This window comes from Andrena cerasifolii, chromosome 1, assembly GCF_050908995.1.
Source record: "Andrena cerasifolii isolate SP2316 chromosome 1, iyAndCera1_principal, whole genome shotgun sequence".
Taxonomy (NCBI): Eukaryota; Metazoa; Arthropoda; class Insecta; order Hymenoptera; family Andrenidae; genus Andrena; species Andrena cerasifolii.
Genome location: NC_135118.1, coordinates 28,650,620 through 28,670,014, shown reverse-complemented (window position 1 = coordinate 28,670,014; position 19,395 = coordinate 28,650,620). Strand labels below are relative to the sequence as shown.

The 19,395-nt window shown below is 42.6% G+C and overlaps 1 protein-coding gene across 2 annotated transcripts in view; it reads left to right on the top strand.

Annotated features, from left to right (window-relative positions):
* LOC143374420 (farnesol dehydrogenase) overlaps positions 1 to 18,332 on the top strand; it is a 100,674-nt gene extending 82,342 nt beyond the window's left edge. For both annotated transcript variants that reach the window (XM_076822584.1, XM_076822592.1), the window contains exon 6: positions 18,100 to 18,332. In XM_076822584.1, coding sequence (XP_076678699.1) covers positions 18,100 to 18,183 — 84 coding nt within the window. In that variant the 3' untranslated portion in view covers positions 18,184 to 18,332. The remainder of the gene's footprint in view (positions 1 to 18,099) is intronic.
* The last annotated feature ends 1,063 nt before the right edge of the window (positions 18,333 to 19,395 follow it).

Here is a 19,395-nt window from a genome sequence, read left to right as displayed (position 1 = left end):
TGACCGCTAATTTCTGGAACTATGTATTTTTAATTAGCAAGCTACGCGACGATGGCAAGGTGACTCGAAGGAATTTACGCTGCCGCGAGCGCAAACAAGAGGTTTATAAATTTATGCTAAACATTTCCATTAGTCTTTTGCTGAACAGGTTTCAAAGGCTGCGTCGGCTATCAGCGCGTGTGTAGAAATTACTGCACCTACACGTGTAAACGCACGATTGACTCATTTAGTTTTAGTTCACGAGTAATTCTTGAATGGACAAAGTTTTTTCTACTTCATTACTGCCAGCGTAACTTTGATAAGATTCTAGATTCCAGGGTATTAATATCGCGTGGGACATTTCTCCCTGAAGCAAGCGAGGAAAGTCTGAGCCGAAGCATGTTTTGCTTCATTTTCACCGAACATGCCTCGCGTTGAGAAAAGCAGCCTTCTAGACCTCGCCCTGGCTTTTCACCCTTCACCCTGCTCCAGCGTACCCTTAAACGCTTAGTGTAACATCCCGCACCGAATCTGTGGCATTCTGCAACAGTCCAATTCGGGATCAGGGCCAGGTCAGTTCTAGGAATTTCTCGGGTCAACCTAAAATAGATTCCTTGCGAAATCAATTTCGCAAGCGTTCCAAGCTCCATAACGTCTGTTTATTTCTATCGTACAGCTACTACAGGTTGGCAGTTAGTATTACTTGTGAGTGCTTGTCTCGATCCTCATTAACATCTGACCTGACGCACCTTTATACCCAGCATTCTTACTCCTGTACTCTTTCGATCTTCAGAGTGAAACTGCATTAGGTACATAATGCACTTGCAAAGCTCGAAATCTTTCACCGCCATCGAAAGTGGCGGATAAAGTTCGTCCACTTTGTTTCCCCTTGCATTTGCAGCTCATCTTCAACAGACCATCGCGGAACCATTACGTATTACCCTGTACAGCATTTTCAGGCGCAATAATTTTCGAGTGAAACGCGTGTGCCAGTGGCGTCGGCGTTTCCTGACGTTATCCAGAAACAAATGGACTTTTAAATTGCACTCGCGAGCCCCACCTGTAGTCCGTGCACGCGGACCCCTCGCAATGGCCACCGATAACGGATGCAGCGCGCCGCACTCGCGACAAATTCGTACCATTATATTTCCGTATTTACTTCGGCGCGGACTGCACGGCCAGTGCTTTGTCCTGCGCGTAATTACGTCCCCTGGCGCTTAATTCACGGCGATTAAATTGCACGCCCCCCACCCCCCGCCCCCTCATTCCCCGCGCTCGTTTATTTCCCCGAAATAAGTGCATCCCGCGATCGCTGGAAGATTTTTTGGACCACGTACCGTGACCCATTCCTCTTGGTGTCATCGTTTCGTTATGCTTGGGGGATTATGAATAATTTTTTACTGGGCTCCCTGATTTATGCAGGTACAGCCATTCTTTTACCGCGTTGTGAGAACGTTGCCCAGAAGTGCAGGCAAGTGGACGTTGTTTTCTTTGATAATGCGGAAGCAATGTTCGGGTGTGTAGGGGAGTTGGGGGTTAGATGGCGAATTTACTCAGAAATTAGTTTTTAAGTTTAAACCAAAGATGACAGTACAACTATTTTTTGTGCATACATGTTTAAGGAGAGGAGTCCATGTAAACGGCTTATTTTTTTTATAAATTTTTAGGATTTTTTTGCAATAATTCTAATGCGATAATCCTTTTGGAACTTTAAGGGTACTTTATTTAACATTATTACAAGCAAAACAAATTTTTATGACAGTAAAATTATGACAAATACAATAGAAATAGAGCAGTAGCTGAAATAGGTTTTTTTTCGAAATCCAAAACTGCGTCGGTTGTAGCGTCTCCGGTAGTTATGTGAAACAGAACAATTTTTTTTTTCAATTTATGTGCCAATTGTAAGAACATGAACCACAAATGGCATAAAAAAATTGCATATTTTAAAAATGGCGGAAATTCAAACATTTTCGCAAAAAATCTGCGCTTTATTGGTTTAAAAGGAGTGGTTAAAATTAATAATTTAGTTACATATTTAGGCGCATGTTCTGAGGAATATTATAACCTAAAAGTGTGCAAATTTTGAAGTTGATCGGTTAAATAGTTTTTAATTATCCATACATGATAAACTAGTGTTGTATTCCGTAATTATAATATTTCCAGTTATTTTATATAATAATATAAAAAAACAATTTGCGGAAACTTAGACGAAATACAGCTTAATAGATTTTATAGCTAGACTATGATGTCGAGACTGTTCGGAACAAGACTGTTTTGAAAGAGATATTGCGTATTATATGGTGGTTTCGGTGGTTCAGAAAGTGGAGGTTGAAAGGGATGAGGCATAGAGATCGAGGTACAAGGATGAGTAACAAGGGACGGATGAAATCACAGGAAAAGGAATTTAGGATATTTGCTATTGCTGTCTGTAGAAGTAAACGAATGACTGAAACTAGAGAAAAATAAATTAAGTGGCGTTAGTATACAACACCTTTCGCCATAAAATTGTTTAACGGGATTCAACAATTGCGTGTACCGTGATTAATAATGGCATTACATATGGTGAATAATAATTACATTACATAGATATTGAAAACTACAAAAGCAAAACGTAAAATAATATTATACAACCCTAGAGTCTGTTTACAATTAGATGTGTTATGAATCAACTCGATTATGATCGAACAGTGAACAGAGGAAACTTGCCAACGAAGTCGAGAGTGTATGACGAGGCGTCCACTAAAATCGAAGGTAGCCCTCTCGAACATTTCCCTTGGAAGCAAATTACAGGTTGTGCCTCGGGGACAGCGATTGCAGACATCTTTGTGTCCACACATTGAGAAACTCTATACACTTCACTGCCAATTTGTAATAGCTTTTAAAATGATTCATTACGCGGAGTACAAGATGGCATTATGATGTGGAAACAACTCGTCAGTCTAGGGAAGGCGATTATAATGTTTTGACGATGTTGCGGCTGCGATGGAGGAGGAGAAGGGAAACGGAGAGATAGTGACACGATTCTCTTACGTTAATTTCGCCGGTAACTGCTAATTTAATTAAGTAATGGCTTTACTTGAATCGCGCGCCCCTATTCAGCGCGGAAGTCGCATTACTGTCTTTGCAAATTAATAACAGACTATCTGACGACCGCGCTTCGCGGTATTAAGATACCGTCTACGGAGAGTTATCTCTTCGTGTACTTTATGGCGTCGGGTGAAAGGCCGGATGTTGCGCGGAGCAACGTTACAAACTGAATCACGGTTTCAAAGCACGGATGATGCCGTTTGAAGTTACCATTGTTACGCGACAAATCATGTTACACGAAAAGATGCGGCGCACCGAATGGAATCGTCAGATGCGACGGGAAGACAGAGATGGTTGACAAGAAAATAGATTTTCTTCTCTGTAATGTCACGGCAATGCGTAAAAATACCACGTCGCTGGAAAATCTGTGTACCATTGTCTTTTACACTGTTAGATCCCTGTGAACCTGAAAATTAGCCATTAGAGATCTTTAAAGCAGAGGTTCTTTGAAAACGTCTTGGAATTATATTATCATCTCCCTTCGAATTGTATTTCTGTTCCTGTTTTCCTTTCGAACTTCGTTCTCACTACTACAGTGGGGTAAACTAGCCGAATATCAGACCCATTTCCTTAAAACATCATAACTCTTGACTGAGAACATTTTTATTAAAATTCGATACACGTTTTAAAAGTAGAAGATGTATTCTTTAGCAACCTGTTGTAAAGTAATATAACAAAGGTTGGGTTTCATTGTAATAAAATAAAAACGAAAGTCATTCAAATACGCAGATAACAAAAATGGGTTGCTAATGTGAGTCCCAGTTTGTTTTTTCCTGAAACTTGTTTTTTCTTTCGTTTTTTAAAAAGTCGGCATGTGAAATCTATTTCTTCATGGGACTACCACGCCCAGCGTAACACTTTATACGTATACTTAACCCATTGTTCACATAGCACATCTGAAGAATAAATACCTGTGCGAAACAAGTATTCTCTATCATAATTTTCTTTCTGAATCATTTTCATCATTCAGAGTAATTTCTTCTTCACTCGCATCAGTTGAACTTTCTCGGGTCTCATATTCGGAAACAATGACATGATAACTATACCTACCAAGCAGCCGAGAAGAGGCGAATGTTTGTAAATTTTTTTTGAAAAAGCGGAAGCATATATTCTTACAAAACTTTTTGCACTTAAAAGAGCAACATTTAAAGAACATTTGGTAATTTTTTCGTAGAAAAATATTTACGTTTATAATAAAGTAACAACCCACATCCAAGAGACGTTTGGAAACAGTATCATCCAATTGCATTTAATAATACTCAACTCGTGAATTCAAACTAGATTCAATTCTCCACAAATTCTTGCACATATTTAAAATCGCATCACCCTGCCAATGAAAGAGTTTGCGGAGAACCCAGCCGATGCAGGATTCGTTAAGTAGCTCGAAATCCTGAAAAAAAAACTCCACCGCCGTCTCCCGGAGGTCCTCAGCTCCCGGCCAAAAATCAGCCCTGACACGTAATCCCGTCACCCTGTGCCGGACAAAACATCCAATTAAAATTATGCAACGTCCATTGTGCACGCTATCGCGCACCTATCACCGACAGGGAGCGGCGGAGTTCGAAAAGCCGACGGCGAAACTCTCTCCCCCGTCTGTGTTCGATGAAAGCGCGGAAGAAGTTTCGTCGTCGCCTCCTCACCGAAACCACACCGTGACAAATTCGTTTTCCCCGGCACCGCGTTTCCGTATTTACCCCAGCCGTCGCTTTGTCCCCGCGTAATTACGTTCCGCGGCGGCTTAACACCCAACAATTACTCGCTCGGTCATCGTTAATTTCCCTTGAAATAAAAGACGACTATAACGTCGACGAGGAGCGCGACGCCGCCCCCGTCGCCGAGACGCGATAGAAATGGGAGGGCCGCGATACCAATCTTACGATTTCAACGAATACAAAGACGATTCCTCCGCTTCCGTTCCCCCGTGGTTAAAGAGGAGCCTGTCGGCGGACCAAAAGCGTCTGGAGCCCTTCCACTCTCCCCAGCTGGCATCGCTTCGGTCCCCAGCAAATAAAAATCGGTGCCCAGGAGCATTCTGTTGTGGCGTTTTACTCTGTTGTCAAATGGAATCTAATCTAAGGGTCTGGCACGTGTCTGGAATAGATCTGCTTCGTTGTTTTCCATCAAGGATGGTTTTTTTTTATGGTTTGGGACTGATAGGTAGCCTGTGGTTGAAAATGTTAATGGAGGAGAGAATATTACTGGGATGAAAATTGATTCGTGTCGTTTCTGTCAGTTGACGAATTAAGTGGACGGTAGCTAAGAACTGTTTGTTCGAATGAATCTTTATGAGAGCAAATCTTCGGTCGAATAAATTTTCTTTAATCCTCGGAATAAAGTGGACGGTAGTTATTAATAATGAATAATGGTTTATTCGAATGAATGGTTTTTCTGAGTGGAAGAGATATTATACGTGAGTGATTCTTTGTTTTTCAATTTACGGGATGATACTGTGAGTCAATTTAAATGAGTCAGCCCCGGTTTCACACATAAACGGCACCGTTCTCACGGTAAAAAAGGCGACGATCATATGAAGTCTTCCGTCTATGCGGCGACGGCAAGTGTGAAAGATCTCGTACGATCTTCGTTCTTTTTACCGTATAAACGGTGCCGGGCCGTGAATGTGTGAAACACGGCTTATTTCGAATAAAAGTGGTTTCGAGTAAAAAACAATTTGTTACTGATCTGATGTATCCTTAAAGTGCCACTCAGTTTTCGGAATAAAGCTTGCCCATCTGTGGCGACAGATTAAATGACTGGTATTCACTAATTCAAGGGCGCGACCGAATTGATAACGCTATGTGTAATACGTAATGCGTAACGAATTTAATTGCGTATCCGCGAACTGAACTTGAAAATCGACTTTATCACTGTTTATTTAGATATCAGTGCGTGTCTGTGGAACATACACAGTGATACTATAAACTGTGGTTACCAACTCTCCTTCGGGGAAATATAGCACTTTACGGCCAAATGTGATAAAAGATATAGTACATTTGGAAAAATACAGTACTTTTCAGAGGAAAGTGGCACAAAATTAAACTACATTAAAACAACATCTTATTTATAAAATTTGTATTTTGCTGAGCATTTGGCAATATTATTTAATTTAATTTCTTTAACAAATATGTAAACGTATTGATTGCACTAAAAATCCAAATTAACATATTTGAGGAGCTCATATTCATTATAGAAAAAATCCTCTTCGTAAAAGCTGAAGTGGCAGGAATAGAGAGAAAGTATGAAATTCCTTTATATAAATTTTAGCAAACAGATCATAGCCAACACTATTTCAAGTCTCGTTAAAAAGTTAAAAGTTTAAATTCACAAATTAAAGGTTTGATGGAATAAAAATTGCCATGGAATAAAAAAATTAGTCAGAATGTCTAATTCGGGGAAAATAAAAGTCGGGGAAAGTAGAATTGTGTTATAAACTGAAGTGTAAGAAATTTGCAGAGAAGAGATAGCGTGATATGCATTATCAGTGTCCATGCCACAGTTTATTACTGAAAGAAAGTGCATCGCGCTTGCGTCACTGTATCTAAAAAGAAGTCCCATTACAGAGCCGCGGAGTCATTCAACTTTATCTCTTACTACATCATTTTCTTCGCTTTCACTTTCGAGGAGCGTGTAACGCGTCTCAGTCTGTAGAATCACCCTGCACATTGTACAAGCCACTTGAGTCGCTATCTGCCGCGCCGCCGTCAGGAAAGCCAGTTCGTTCGTGCATTAACAGAAATGTATGCAACGATACGTAACGACGTATTTTCACCAATTACGGGATAGAGCAAATAAAAGGTCTCCGTCGATCTCAGCCTCGCATTTTGTAACGTGTTACATAAATTCTTACGCAACTTGTTACGGTGAACACGTTACGAAGGACTCGAAATCGAATTCCTCGGATTTCCTCAGTTGCCGTGGGGTCGAAGAAAGAATCGACTTTGGGCGATTCGGGGGGCTTCAGGCACGAAAGCTACCTGCACTTTACTTGCGCGGCACCCTATGAAAAATATTACAAATATTATTTCCGAATTAAATATCCGGTCACATTTAATCCCTTAGAAACTACGAATTCTTTACTCAACTATTCCATCAATAAACCGTCAAAGTTTATTTAAAATAATTATCACGCTGAATGTAATAACAGAATGAACCTTACAAATGAATCTCATGCCACTCGATACGAGATACGGAGGTCACCGTCAACCGGTCAACTACAGCGTCAGCATTATGTGAAACAATAAACCACCACCAAGCCGAAAGGCGCGACGAAAGCTGAATTCGCTAATATCAATACCTAATAACAAAAACGGAACGTCCACTTTGTGACCACTGTAATTCTAGCCTAACGGTTAAGCATATTATACAAGACTGTCCAGCGCTCAGAGACCTAAGACAAAATGAAAAACTCCCATCCACAATTAAAGAATGTTTGAACAATAAGAAGTATATTGAGAATATAATATCCTTCCTTGAACAACAAGAAATAACCAAGGAAATATCAATTAGCCTAGAGGGATATAATAGATAAAAACGCACAATGTTAAGGGGTTATGCCTAGTCAAGCGGTCGAAAAGAGGCGAATATTCGTGAATTTTTTTTGAAGAAGCGGAAGCGTATAATTGTACAAAACTTTTTGCGTTTAAAAGAGCAACATTTAAAGAACATTTGGTAATTTTTTCGTAGAAAAATATTTACGTTCATATTAAAGTAACAACCCATATCCAAGAGGCCTTTTTAAAAATTTGCTTTTGCGGTGAGCACTGCCATTCGGAACCAGTTTATCTAAAATCAAAATACAAAAAAGATTTCGTTAATATATTAATGTATCCTTTCGTTAATATATTAATATATCCTCTAATTGCCGGAGGGAATTTTCGAAATATTAATTTAAAACAAAATAGCGGCTATTTAAAGCTGAAATCTTGATTTTTTTCGCGTGATTATTGCACGAAAAAATTACCAAATGTTCTTTCAATGTTGCTCTTTTAAGTGCAAAAGTTCTGTAAGAATATATGCTTCCGCTTTTTCAAAAAAAATTCACGAATATTCGCCTCTTTTCGACCGCCTGACTAGGCATAACCCCTTAACTCAACTAAGCAATACCCGCTATTCTTCATATATATTGTAATTATTGTAACTGTGGTCGCTAATAGCTCTAAGCTGATGCGACATTAAATAAACAAATTATATATATATCGCTTGTAACATCGAGGAACAAGCGGCGGAACGAAACAGTCCCATAATTTAAGAAGGGACGAAACGTGTGCCCTGGCGCAGCCAGGAGCGGTGCCATCCGAAGGAAGCGTTTCGATATTTTCCAGAGGGGCAACGGCACCGTTACGAGGTGTGGCGCGGAATGAAACCCGTTCCCTTCCCGTACGTAGTATTATTAAAACAATGATTGCGCAGTGAACCGTTCGTCCGGTAGCACGGTTCCCGAGGTGATTTCTCACTTTTACTGCAGCCCGGATGATAGCCCGCGCGGCTCGGCGTTACGTAGCGTGCGGCAGCGGGAAGGGACGAGGCAGAGAGAAGGGAAACGCACTCGCAAGATCGTCGGTCATAAAGGTAGGTTACTGCTTGGATCTACGACGGTTGCAATGCTTCCGCGTAGAATCGCTTCCCGCGCTTACTGCGCGTATCTCTCTCCGCTGGACAATCAGCCTCTCGAGCTTCGTCCTACTGTCGAAGGAAAAAAATCGACTTTGGGGACACCGCACCCCTCGTTCCCTTTCCTCGTGCCTTCGATTCCCAGATCTGACAATCGCGAGCATTGCTTGGAGAAAGCAGCGTTGGGGCCGAGCAATAGCGCCACTCTTTCTTCGACTTGACTATAATTACGTAAAGAGTATAGAATGAAACTCCACGTGCTGTTTGTTTCTTATGGCAGCCAGTTTTTCTGTGACAGACTAATGCCAGGTATGCGCGATACCGATAATATGTATTATCGTTTACGTAATTGGAATGAATGCGATACGTTTTTCCGAGATGTACATAAGAATCAGGTAGCCTAGAGGGCATTGAGGGCTTCTACGCGGGGTTTCGCTAGACACAACAGTCTATCATAAAACTGCCCACTCATTCTCCACCCGTGAACACGACTTTTCTTCCCGACGCCTCGCGGGTACTCGTTTCCACCTCCGAGAAAACTCGCAGTATAGAATATACCGCATCCAGGAAGACCGTCTCCGGTTCCGCGTTGCCCCCTCCAGAGGCACGGCTACGAAGGGGTCGCGAAGTGGTACGTGTACCAATGGGGGAACGTTCAACTTTGACTTTTTAGCGAACGTGATCCTCTCACTGATTTATATACAATAGCTGCACTGGCTGCGGTATGCCACTTCTGAGCGTAGGAAGGCTCTGACGATTTGAAGCGCGCCGTCTTTGGGAATAAACTATATCTATTGGTACTAAGGTTTTTCAATCCGGAGGCATTCTTATTCGCGCCATTATTTGCTAGCAGCAATATTGACGAGAGCGGAGTTCACTTGGTAGGTAACTTGGTAGATATGAAGGTTTTAGTGGCTTATTCGTTAGTTGTTCACATAAGTTTACTGTTGAGTGGTATATTTACTTTATTTAAGTTAGGTATGTTGGGTTCTTATGTTTTGATCAGGGCTTGAAATCGTTATTATAAAGATTTCGGTTCTTGAAAGAGTTATGAAGAACCTTTATTCGGAATAACCGTTATAAAGAACCTAAATATCAGACTATATAAGTATAAGTTACGGTTCCTATATAGCTCTATAACTTTTATTTTTTAGGTTCTATATAAGTTACAAAGCGGTTGTAGAACCGATTCTTGTAACGATTGTACAGAGTTTTGCAGTAAATGAAATCACAACATATTACAACTATAGATTACTCTGTGTAACCAAATGATTTAAAAATTATTATAAATAAGTAAGCAATATATATTATGTACACATTTGTACATATGTATATGTATACACTCGGCGGTATGCAAGGATCACTTGTATACATATGTGTACATAATATATATTTGCTTACTTATTTATAATAATTTTTAAACAATTTGGTTACACAGAGTAATCTATAGTTGTAACATGTTATAATTTCATTTACTGTAAAATTTGTTCGCGGAAATCAATAACTCACGTGTAGTCGTCTCACGGTTAATATATTCAACTTCTTAATGTTTTTGCAATGGATTTTATTACTTCATAATATGCTCCAATAAAGTGCCAAACCGCAAATAGATTGAATTTTTACTTTCCTCGCAATCTGTGTCCGAAGGAAGGCCTTTTATTTTTATCTGTCACAGCAGGCTAGCCCCTTAAGGATCCATAATTTTATTAGAAGAAAATTATACATATTTTTAACAACTTTTTATTTTACATCTATGAACATTAAACTATAAACCCTTCGAATAACATTTCGTACGTAATAAAAGCAATAGATAGTACTATCAGTATTGTAAATTGACCTACCAGGGAAAAATGACGACTGGGCCTTATTACCTGTTGAGACTTATTACCCGCACTTACCTTATAGTAAAATTTTCTATTACTCTACGAACTACATGAGGAATAAGCATACATATGAATCCAAAAACGTAGTATACCAATCACGAGCCATGGTACCAATAACTCCATTCAGGTGGAGAATATATATTTTATTCTCGAAGATAGCGCGTTTCAAATCGTCACAGAAATTTAAGACCAATTACCCATACCGTACCCAGTATAAGTACACGAATCAATGGATCCTCCGGCTTCCATGAATCATGCTGCACGCGAGTCTAAATTACAAATGTCGGTGGCCGGCAGTGTCGTCTCGTTCTTCGCGCGTTCCCAAAGGGCACGCGCTCTTTTCGGGCGCCGAGCGCGGATTTCGAAAGCGCCGCGCTGGAAGGCATGCCGGCCACGTAATCACGCGAGCCGCGAACGTATGCGGAACACGATACGCGCGATCGAGTCCGCACGAAAATGCTGGCCGCCGCTCGCGCCAGCCCCTCCAAGCTGCCCTGAAAATTAAAACACACTGCAGGAGACCTGTCCGCTGTTTCTCGAGCGACGCCACGGAGAATGGTAATGAGCCGCTCGCGTCCTACCGCGAGCGCGATTAATTCGCTGCGTTTCTCTTGCTGCATCGCGTCCAATGGTCTGTGGGGGAGGAGGGGGACATTTAGACACTGCATCGCGTTCGCGGTGAAGAATTTTACTGTGTCGACATTGCTCGAGCGAAGTCTTCGTTGGGATTTATCGCTGGCGCTACTTGGGCAACGGTTCGCTCGGCGCACAGTGGAACATCAAGCGCGAGTTTCTCTGTGGGGGTTGTGAAGGGGGGGGAGGGGCAAATGGGACGGCTGTGTTGGTGGAGTGAACCTGGTACCTTGAATTCCTCTGTTTCGCTGAAAAGGTGACCAAGTTTCTGTATCAGTTGGTTCAGAAGGTCTCCTCGTGAAGCTGGGATTGGCGTCTTCGTAATGATCTGTGTAGAGACGAATGCAGCCTTGAAAATGACGTTTTATTAGTGTGAGTAGCTGAAGTGGTACTGATTAATCACCATGCACGGTGAGATACCGTTGGTTAAGATGGATACGTTGTCAGGGACGCTGAACAGGTTTATCATCCGTCGACACGCGCTTCTTTGAAATATTATCGGTATACATTATGAAAATGATATTTGCCAGCGGTGCTCGCATTTAGCGGGCAAGCGACAGCCGGGCAAGTGAATTTCAAACGCGAAATTTCGTGACAGTCGGTGGAAATCCTTCTTGTCACGTCGCGCGAGAGTTTGTTGAATTAAACACTGGCCTCAACCCAGTTTCACTCGGTATTGATGCGTTGATGCATGCCCGGTGGCGATGCGTGATCAATTGCGCTGATGTATCACACGATAATTACATAATTTGACGGTTCTCCAGCCACTGCATATAAAAATAGCGCGCTGAGTAAGAACGATAAACATAACAAGCGACACACGCAATCCATTTAAAATATCTGTCGCAACAAAAATAAGCTTGCTTCATTCCAACAACTGTATCGTCTTTTAGCTCTTGGCGACTGGAACTGATAAGTTCTGCTCGATTACACTTCAAGCATCCCCTGACCTATGCTTACTAGTCCTCGCCATTCCTCGGCTCACCTGCACACTGCCGTGTTAATTCAAATAAGCGTATCTGGTCAGAAGGTGATTCTGAGAGAAATTTAATATACATGTAGACAAAGTATCTTTGCGCTACCTGACAGCAATGACTTTTGGCTTAGCACGGCTGCACTGGCGTGACGAGTTTAAGTGAAACAGAAAATAAACAGATTTAGATTTATCCAAGGCTCAAGCCGGGAATCCACCTGAAAGCTAAGCTAACCTATGCTATACTATGCCATGACATGCTGTGCTATGTTATGCTAAGTTTTAAAAGATTAGCTTCAATGCATCCTTAAGCCGGGGATACACCTGAAAGCTAAGCTAAGCTATGCTATGCTGAGTTTAAAAAAATTAACTTCAATGCATACTTATGGAACCATTTCCACCAAAAGCTAAGCTAAACTGTGCTATACTATGCCATGCCATGCTATGCTATGTTATGTTAAGTTTTAAAAGATTAGCTTCAATGCATCCTTAAGCCGGGGATACACCTGAAAGCTAAGCTAAGCTATGCTATGCTGAGTTTAAAAAAATTAACTTCAATGCATACTTATGGAACCATTTCCACCAAAAGCTAAGATAAACTGTGCTATACTTATTTATGTTTTATAGCACAGCCAGACATAGCATAGCATAGCTTAGCTTAGCTTAGCTTAGCTTAGCTTAGCTTAGCTTCCAGGTGGATCCCCGCCTTAATGATGTATTGATGCTAATTTTTTAAAACTTAGCATAGCATAGTATAGCATAGCTTAGCTTACCTGCCAGGTGGATCCCCAGCTTCAGATCGTCACGAATGAGTCACGCTTCAGTACCGAAAAGCGTTCATCTCATTTTTGTAAATTCCTTACCCCATATCATCAATTTTACCAAAGTTACGCAAGTATCTACTCATCCTCAGGCTACTCCCCTAAATCAACAAACATTATACCACACCTACATGCCTCCCACCAAGCGCGCAACACCCAAATGAATCCCACAACTCCAAAGCTCGTAAACCAAAACGCCATCGAACCAAATCCCTCGTGTGCACTCGCGGAGTCAGCTTTCCAGAACCACGGTGCGCCAGAGGCACTGACGAACCGCTCCAAAAGGCAACGTGCCTGTGACCTTGAGCGTCCGACGTCCTCGACATTCTCGAGGGAGCGGAGGTGGGCAGGCAAGATGGAGGCGCGATTGGCCGAGACGGGTAGCGCGCGGACCTCGGGCCCGCTGTCAACGCACGGTCGCGGCTCTGTCATCATCGTCTCCCGGATCGGGCGTTTACACGTGACGCGGGGCCACCTTTGGTCGTGACTCGGATCACGAGCGTGCACACGGGCCTGTCGCTCGGCACCCCGACATGGAGAAATGCCGCGAGGGACACCGGGAAAGGTGGCGGACACGAGCGACTCGCGCTCGCTCGCTCGCGGCTGCCCCGTCAGTGTGCCGCGATTAGAGGACCGAGGAGCGTTACCCAGCTGCCTTCCACCAGCGGGATTCAGGATCGAGGACGACACCGAATCCGTCCTTTAGTCTTGAGGCGGGCGGGCCACGCCACCGGCTCCGGAAACTTCCAGTGAATCGCTACCTGTTGATCGCGCGCGGTGTTATATCGGCGCCCGGCCGTCGCGAAATGTGTCCACCGTGGGGACCAGTTGTTCGACGGCTCTGAACGTTACGGTGCACCGTGGCTCGGTTGCTGGACACGTGTTCCATCGACGTCTTGGTGTATCTGCACGGCGTGTAGTGGATACGTGGTTCTAGCCGCGGAACGTGAACGGTGAGTGCCGGGAGACTGTCCTGGGAACTGTTCCCCATTTCGCTATGTTTGTTAACACGTTCATGGTCTTCCTACGTGGCTCGGGATGGTAATTGGAGCGTCTTCTGGCTTCGCGATGGTTCGTCGGAAGTTTGCGAATGGATTCTGTTATTCAGGTTTCTGGTGGTTGACTTGGATTCTACGATGATAATTGTATCACTTGCGAGGGAGAAGTTTGTTCGTAAGTTCTCTAATTATCACTGTCGTAATGAGGATCTGAGGATTCTGTTAATTGAATTCAACCGTTCCTGGTCGGTAGGGATTTTCTCCTTTGAGCGTAGAAGTTGTGCGCAGCTCGCTCGTGACAGATCTGTCAGAAGAAGAAGATAAGGTTTCTGTACATGTGTGGCTCGAGATGTGTTTCTTGCAAGTTGTAATCAAGAGGATTTCACAGAATTCACAACAACTGCGCGAAGTGTCATGTAACGATAAGAGTGAGAACAGTGGCGCAAGAGTTTATTTAAGTGGATTCGGTAGTCCACGGTCAGACAGCCCACGCGTGCACTTAATCTACTTACGGAGTTGCAGTAGTTATTGCAGAGTAGTTCTCCTGAATGTAACTCGAACACTGGATACATATTTCTAGTCGCACGCTGGAATAAACTTGTGTTCCTGTTATGGTGCACAGAATTCGTGCTGAAAAGGTTGACCAACCATTTTGAAACATCTTGTATTCACGTATGCTATTGCTGACTCAATCATGATGCCGTATTGACTTGGTGATGTGGATTTGTGTAATTGATGCATGCTGCTGAATATCTGAACAGCTGTATAGACCCGTAATGATTTCTTCCCAAATGCTAATTTTCCGATGAGTGGTTTGAAAGTGTTACATGTAAACACTTATAGATCCTTTATATTAATCACACTTATTATTCTGTATTCAGCGAGCATTTGAAATAAATTGAAAAGAATGCATCCTGTGCTCAATGAAAGTTAAAATGATCGAAAAATAATTGATCTTAGGGAAATATTTATTTATTTTGTTTAGTTGAACGGAAACTCTTTGAAAAATACAAGAAACAATAATATATACTGAGCAATGAAGCGCGGATTAGAGAAATAATTATACGGGTAATACGTAAATAAAGTAGAAGCAGAAAGCACATAAAGGTACAAACACAAAACTAAAATAAAGAAACTAGCAGCTAGTTACAAATATGATTGATGACTTTAGATTTAAATGTATGAAATGAACAGTCGAAGAAATTGAATTGTTTACATGCAGTGGTAACATTTACGAAGAACTCATTATCGTAATCACCTGTGTTACTCCTTACGTTTCACAAAATCTTTAGGATTAAGGGGTCTTGCTAGTGTGACAGCTGATAAAAACTTAATTTTTCGGAAATTAAAAAAAGAAACTAAGTAGTATTGCACGAATCATTTTGCACGTTTGTAGCTTTATTCTGTCACCTTTTCAAACTATAACAAATGTTTTGTAAGTAAAAATATCCATTTATAGCGGAATAGGAGCAACAAACAAAGAAATGGCAACGTGTTAAAATTTTTTTTTCGATTTTAGCAAAAAAAATTATGGTTTTGTTGACCGTAGTGATTCAATTTTTCAAGTATTTGCAAAATTCTCTTTGAACGATAAAGTAACGTCTACTATTTAAGTGCGTATGTCTGATATATTTGAAGTGGATCGGACGTTCGTTTTTTTCTCAAACAGGCCTGGCATTCAAAAGGATATTATTCTCTTCACAATGCTCCTCCTATTCCACTATAAACGAATATTTTTACTTACAAATTTTGTTTAAAGTCTTAAAAGATGATAGAATAAAACTACAAACGTGCAAAATGATACGTGCAACAGCTGTTTCTTTTTTTAATTCCCGAAAAATTAATTTTTTTTTAGCCGTTACACTAAGTAGGAAGACTCCTTAAGGGGGTATTCTAGTCTAGACACTCGTTTTTGAAGGTGATATTTGGAAATTAATTCTGGAAAACCTATCGCGCCTACAGGGCAGGGGTTTTGCCCGCATATTTAGTAGTGTTTGAACAATCAACAAAAATTTTTGGAATGCATTCTATAGAAATTTGTACAAGTTACACGCCGAAGTACAGGTCATGTCATCAAATACCGGCCCCATCAGGCGCACGAATTGCGGCCGTCCTAGTCAACTGAAACGAAATTCCCAAAGATTTTTTTAAACTATGTGAGTGTAGTTATCGCCCGAACTAGATGTAACTAAGTCCGGACATTGTTACCGAATTCGCAGCTGTTTAAAAATTTATATTTTTTTTTCCACTTTTCTTGAGCTAAAACAAGGTGTGGGGGAGGTTGTATTAAAACTATTGATACAATTCTAGTTCGGGCTATAGGTACACATTCACTTTGAATGTGTGTAACATTTTAGCTCAATCGGTCCAGTAGTTTTTGAGAAAAATGTGCGCCCGATTTAAAAAAATCGTTTCGAGAAAAACGCGTTTAAAGTTCTTCATAATTTACTTATCCCTAATCTGCTGTACCAGGACCGTAGAGGAAACCTTCCTCAGCTTAAAAAAATTCATTTCGGGCAGCTCTGTCTTCTCTGCTGGCAGTCATAGCCTCTTTAGATACAAGGATCGAGGGAACGATTACGTGGCACGCTGCGGCCTTAAGCCCCTATAACTCTGGGAGTTCTACGAATTTCACCTTAATATTTTATGGACATATTTTCGCAACCCTAAACTATTATAAAATAAAAAAAATCAATTTTTTGGGTAGAATACCTCCTTAAGAACGGTAATGGTACGTGACTATCCTTCGCAGATGAAAGTCTTCACCGTTGCCTTAACGTTCCAGCAACGTACTGGCATCCGGTATTTCGGGCTTGCCCAACTGTCCTTGACATTGAAGCATGTCAAGTCGCCCCGTAGACAAATTACGCAAGCCTCCCAAAAACGGATGTGGCGCGAAGCCTCAGCCTCTACATATACACGTCACGTTACATCTTCAGCCTGCCCACTGGCGACCGCGGACCCATTTTCTGCATGAATTAAACCGGCATCCTGATCCTTGCAAAACAAGCCCAATCTCTGGATAGCCACTCGTCACGTTTAGAGGTCATTCACTGCGTCATTTCTTCTTCTCTCCTGCCCCGTCCCACGCCAGCACATGCCCCGAAACGAAAGGTCACTCGCGTTTAATTCAGTATCCAGCCGGCATTGAAAGTTGACTCGTTGTGTCGTTCGAAGATACGCTGGGGTCAATCGATACTTATAACAATTGCGGTGCACGGTCCAATGAGGGGCATTAAGAGGAAAAATATAAGATCGAGGTATTTTTAACTGTTCCAACGAGGACGATGGAAAATTCTCGACGAAACAGGTATTTGACGAACGTTGCTATTTTCGTGACTCGGACAGACGGGGAATAACAACGAGTTCTGGCTCGTTGCATTGCGATGCGAGTGCCGAGTCGCAATAATGCATCGGTGCACTTACAATAACAGAACGATTGTTTCTTTAATTGCAACGCATTTGCAAGGGAAATCGCAGGTATCAATGTGTGGGGAGGGTGGGGGGCTGTATCAATAAACATTGACCGGATTGTAACGTTGCAGATTGAAATGAAAGCACTTTTCCTGAAAACAGCTTCATTAACCTTTAATCGACGGTGCACGCAGAACAGTCCGTCGACTTATTCAAGTGGCCGTGTTTCGAGCAAATTGTGCAGTTAATTAGACATTCGTAACGAACCGTGGAGAAGCTTTTTCCTCGGTGGACTTTATTAAATTATTCACTCCTTTGTTCGAGTTAAGGTGCTTTTGTTAACTAAGTGCAACACGTTTGCACAAACCCCACCAGTGTCCCAGCGTTTACTTCGTCTTCGTGATCAGCGAAGCCAGTATCTCTCAGGAAATTCTATAAATGATATTCGATAGAAGGTATTCCGTGCCCGAGGTCAATCTGTGTTTGCGCTGTTAAGCACCAGGCAGGTGGCCGACATTGAACGTCGTCAGGAAGAAGGATATAACCTTTTCCGTTTCAGCCAATGCCAATTGCCACCGCGCTAGAATAAATCACCAACTGTGTACCTAAAATATGCTAAAATATGCCCTCGGGATTTGATCGCGCGTCCTTCTGCCCGCTTGAAATCGTTCCTCTCATACTACAACGATCTCCAATTACAGGTCGGCGATGAGCTGAACGGAAGAAAGAGAATCAATCGTCCGCCACAAAGGGCCACCGAACCCGACGAACCCAATGTACTCTGAAACGTTCTCCGCGTGAGGCCCGTAAGCTCCAAGTGGTTTCCGCACGAAGCATGTTGCCCACCTCGAAATTGCTCGAGCAGCCAGCGGGCTCGGGGATCGAAGGCGGCGCAGCGAGGGATCCATCGAATGGCCCGGCCACGGTGCCATCGATCGTGGTGGACGACGTGGACGGGAACGACGACGATCCGCCGCCTTACACGGCGATCGCGCCACCGAATCACGTCGGTTGGCCGTTCGAGTTTTCGGGGATCCCGTATTCCGCGCGCAACGCCGCGTCCTGCAGGGCGGAGGTGCCACTGGCGCCCTTCCAACCGGCCCTGGCGACGCCGGGCGGCTTGGCTTTCCATCCCGAGGGAGCGGACGGTCAGCAGCACGCGTCAATCTCCATGCCTTTAATGCCCTGCCGGCTATTCAAGTTCGGCTCCCACAGATCTCTGCTCCCGCACAGGGGCCTCTCGTTCACGGATAACATCTCCGCGAGCAAGGACGGCCACGGAAGGACACGGAGTAAGTACTGTGTACGGAGGGCGGCGCGCCTCGAATCGCTCGAGCTCCGTGCACGGCCTACGAATCACTCATCTTTGGCGTATTTGCCCTCGCCGCTGAATGTAATTAACGTTCGACCGCCGCTTCCGTGGATATATAAAGACCGCACGACGAGGAAAAGGTTTCAGCTCGCGCACATACTTTTAGTGGAAGTTTACTGGGCCCTCTTGGGGATTCTGGTGAGCCGGGTTTCCGGGAATTCGGATAACTACGGGGAAGTGGGGGAGTTATTGTACATAGCTATGGGAAGGTGGTTCGTGGTTCACGCAAAGAGACTTTGAAGATGAGAAATGCAAGATTGTTGGTGCTTGTGGGAAGGCAGCTAAATTAGGAAGTGATATATTGGTGACCTACTGCAGGAATATTGTTTGTCCGCTTTTAGTGGAATTGTGTATTTTTTTAATTATAAGGTACCCTTGCATTTTTAAACCTTCGTGGTTGCAGGGGTGTATCGTAATCCAAGAACAATTTTCGAGTTTAAATGTCGCGCCTTTATGACTCCCAAAGTGAATTTATCGCGAAAAAAAAACAAAAGCATTAAAATACCGTTTTTTCAACAATAGAGAAAAATTGCTGTTCTTGAATTACAAATTTGATAATATCAAAGTTTACGTTACTAGAAAAAGACTGTTAGAGCATTTCGAATGTACAATTATCACTGAAAAG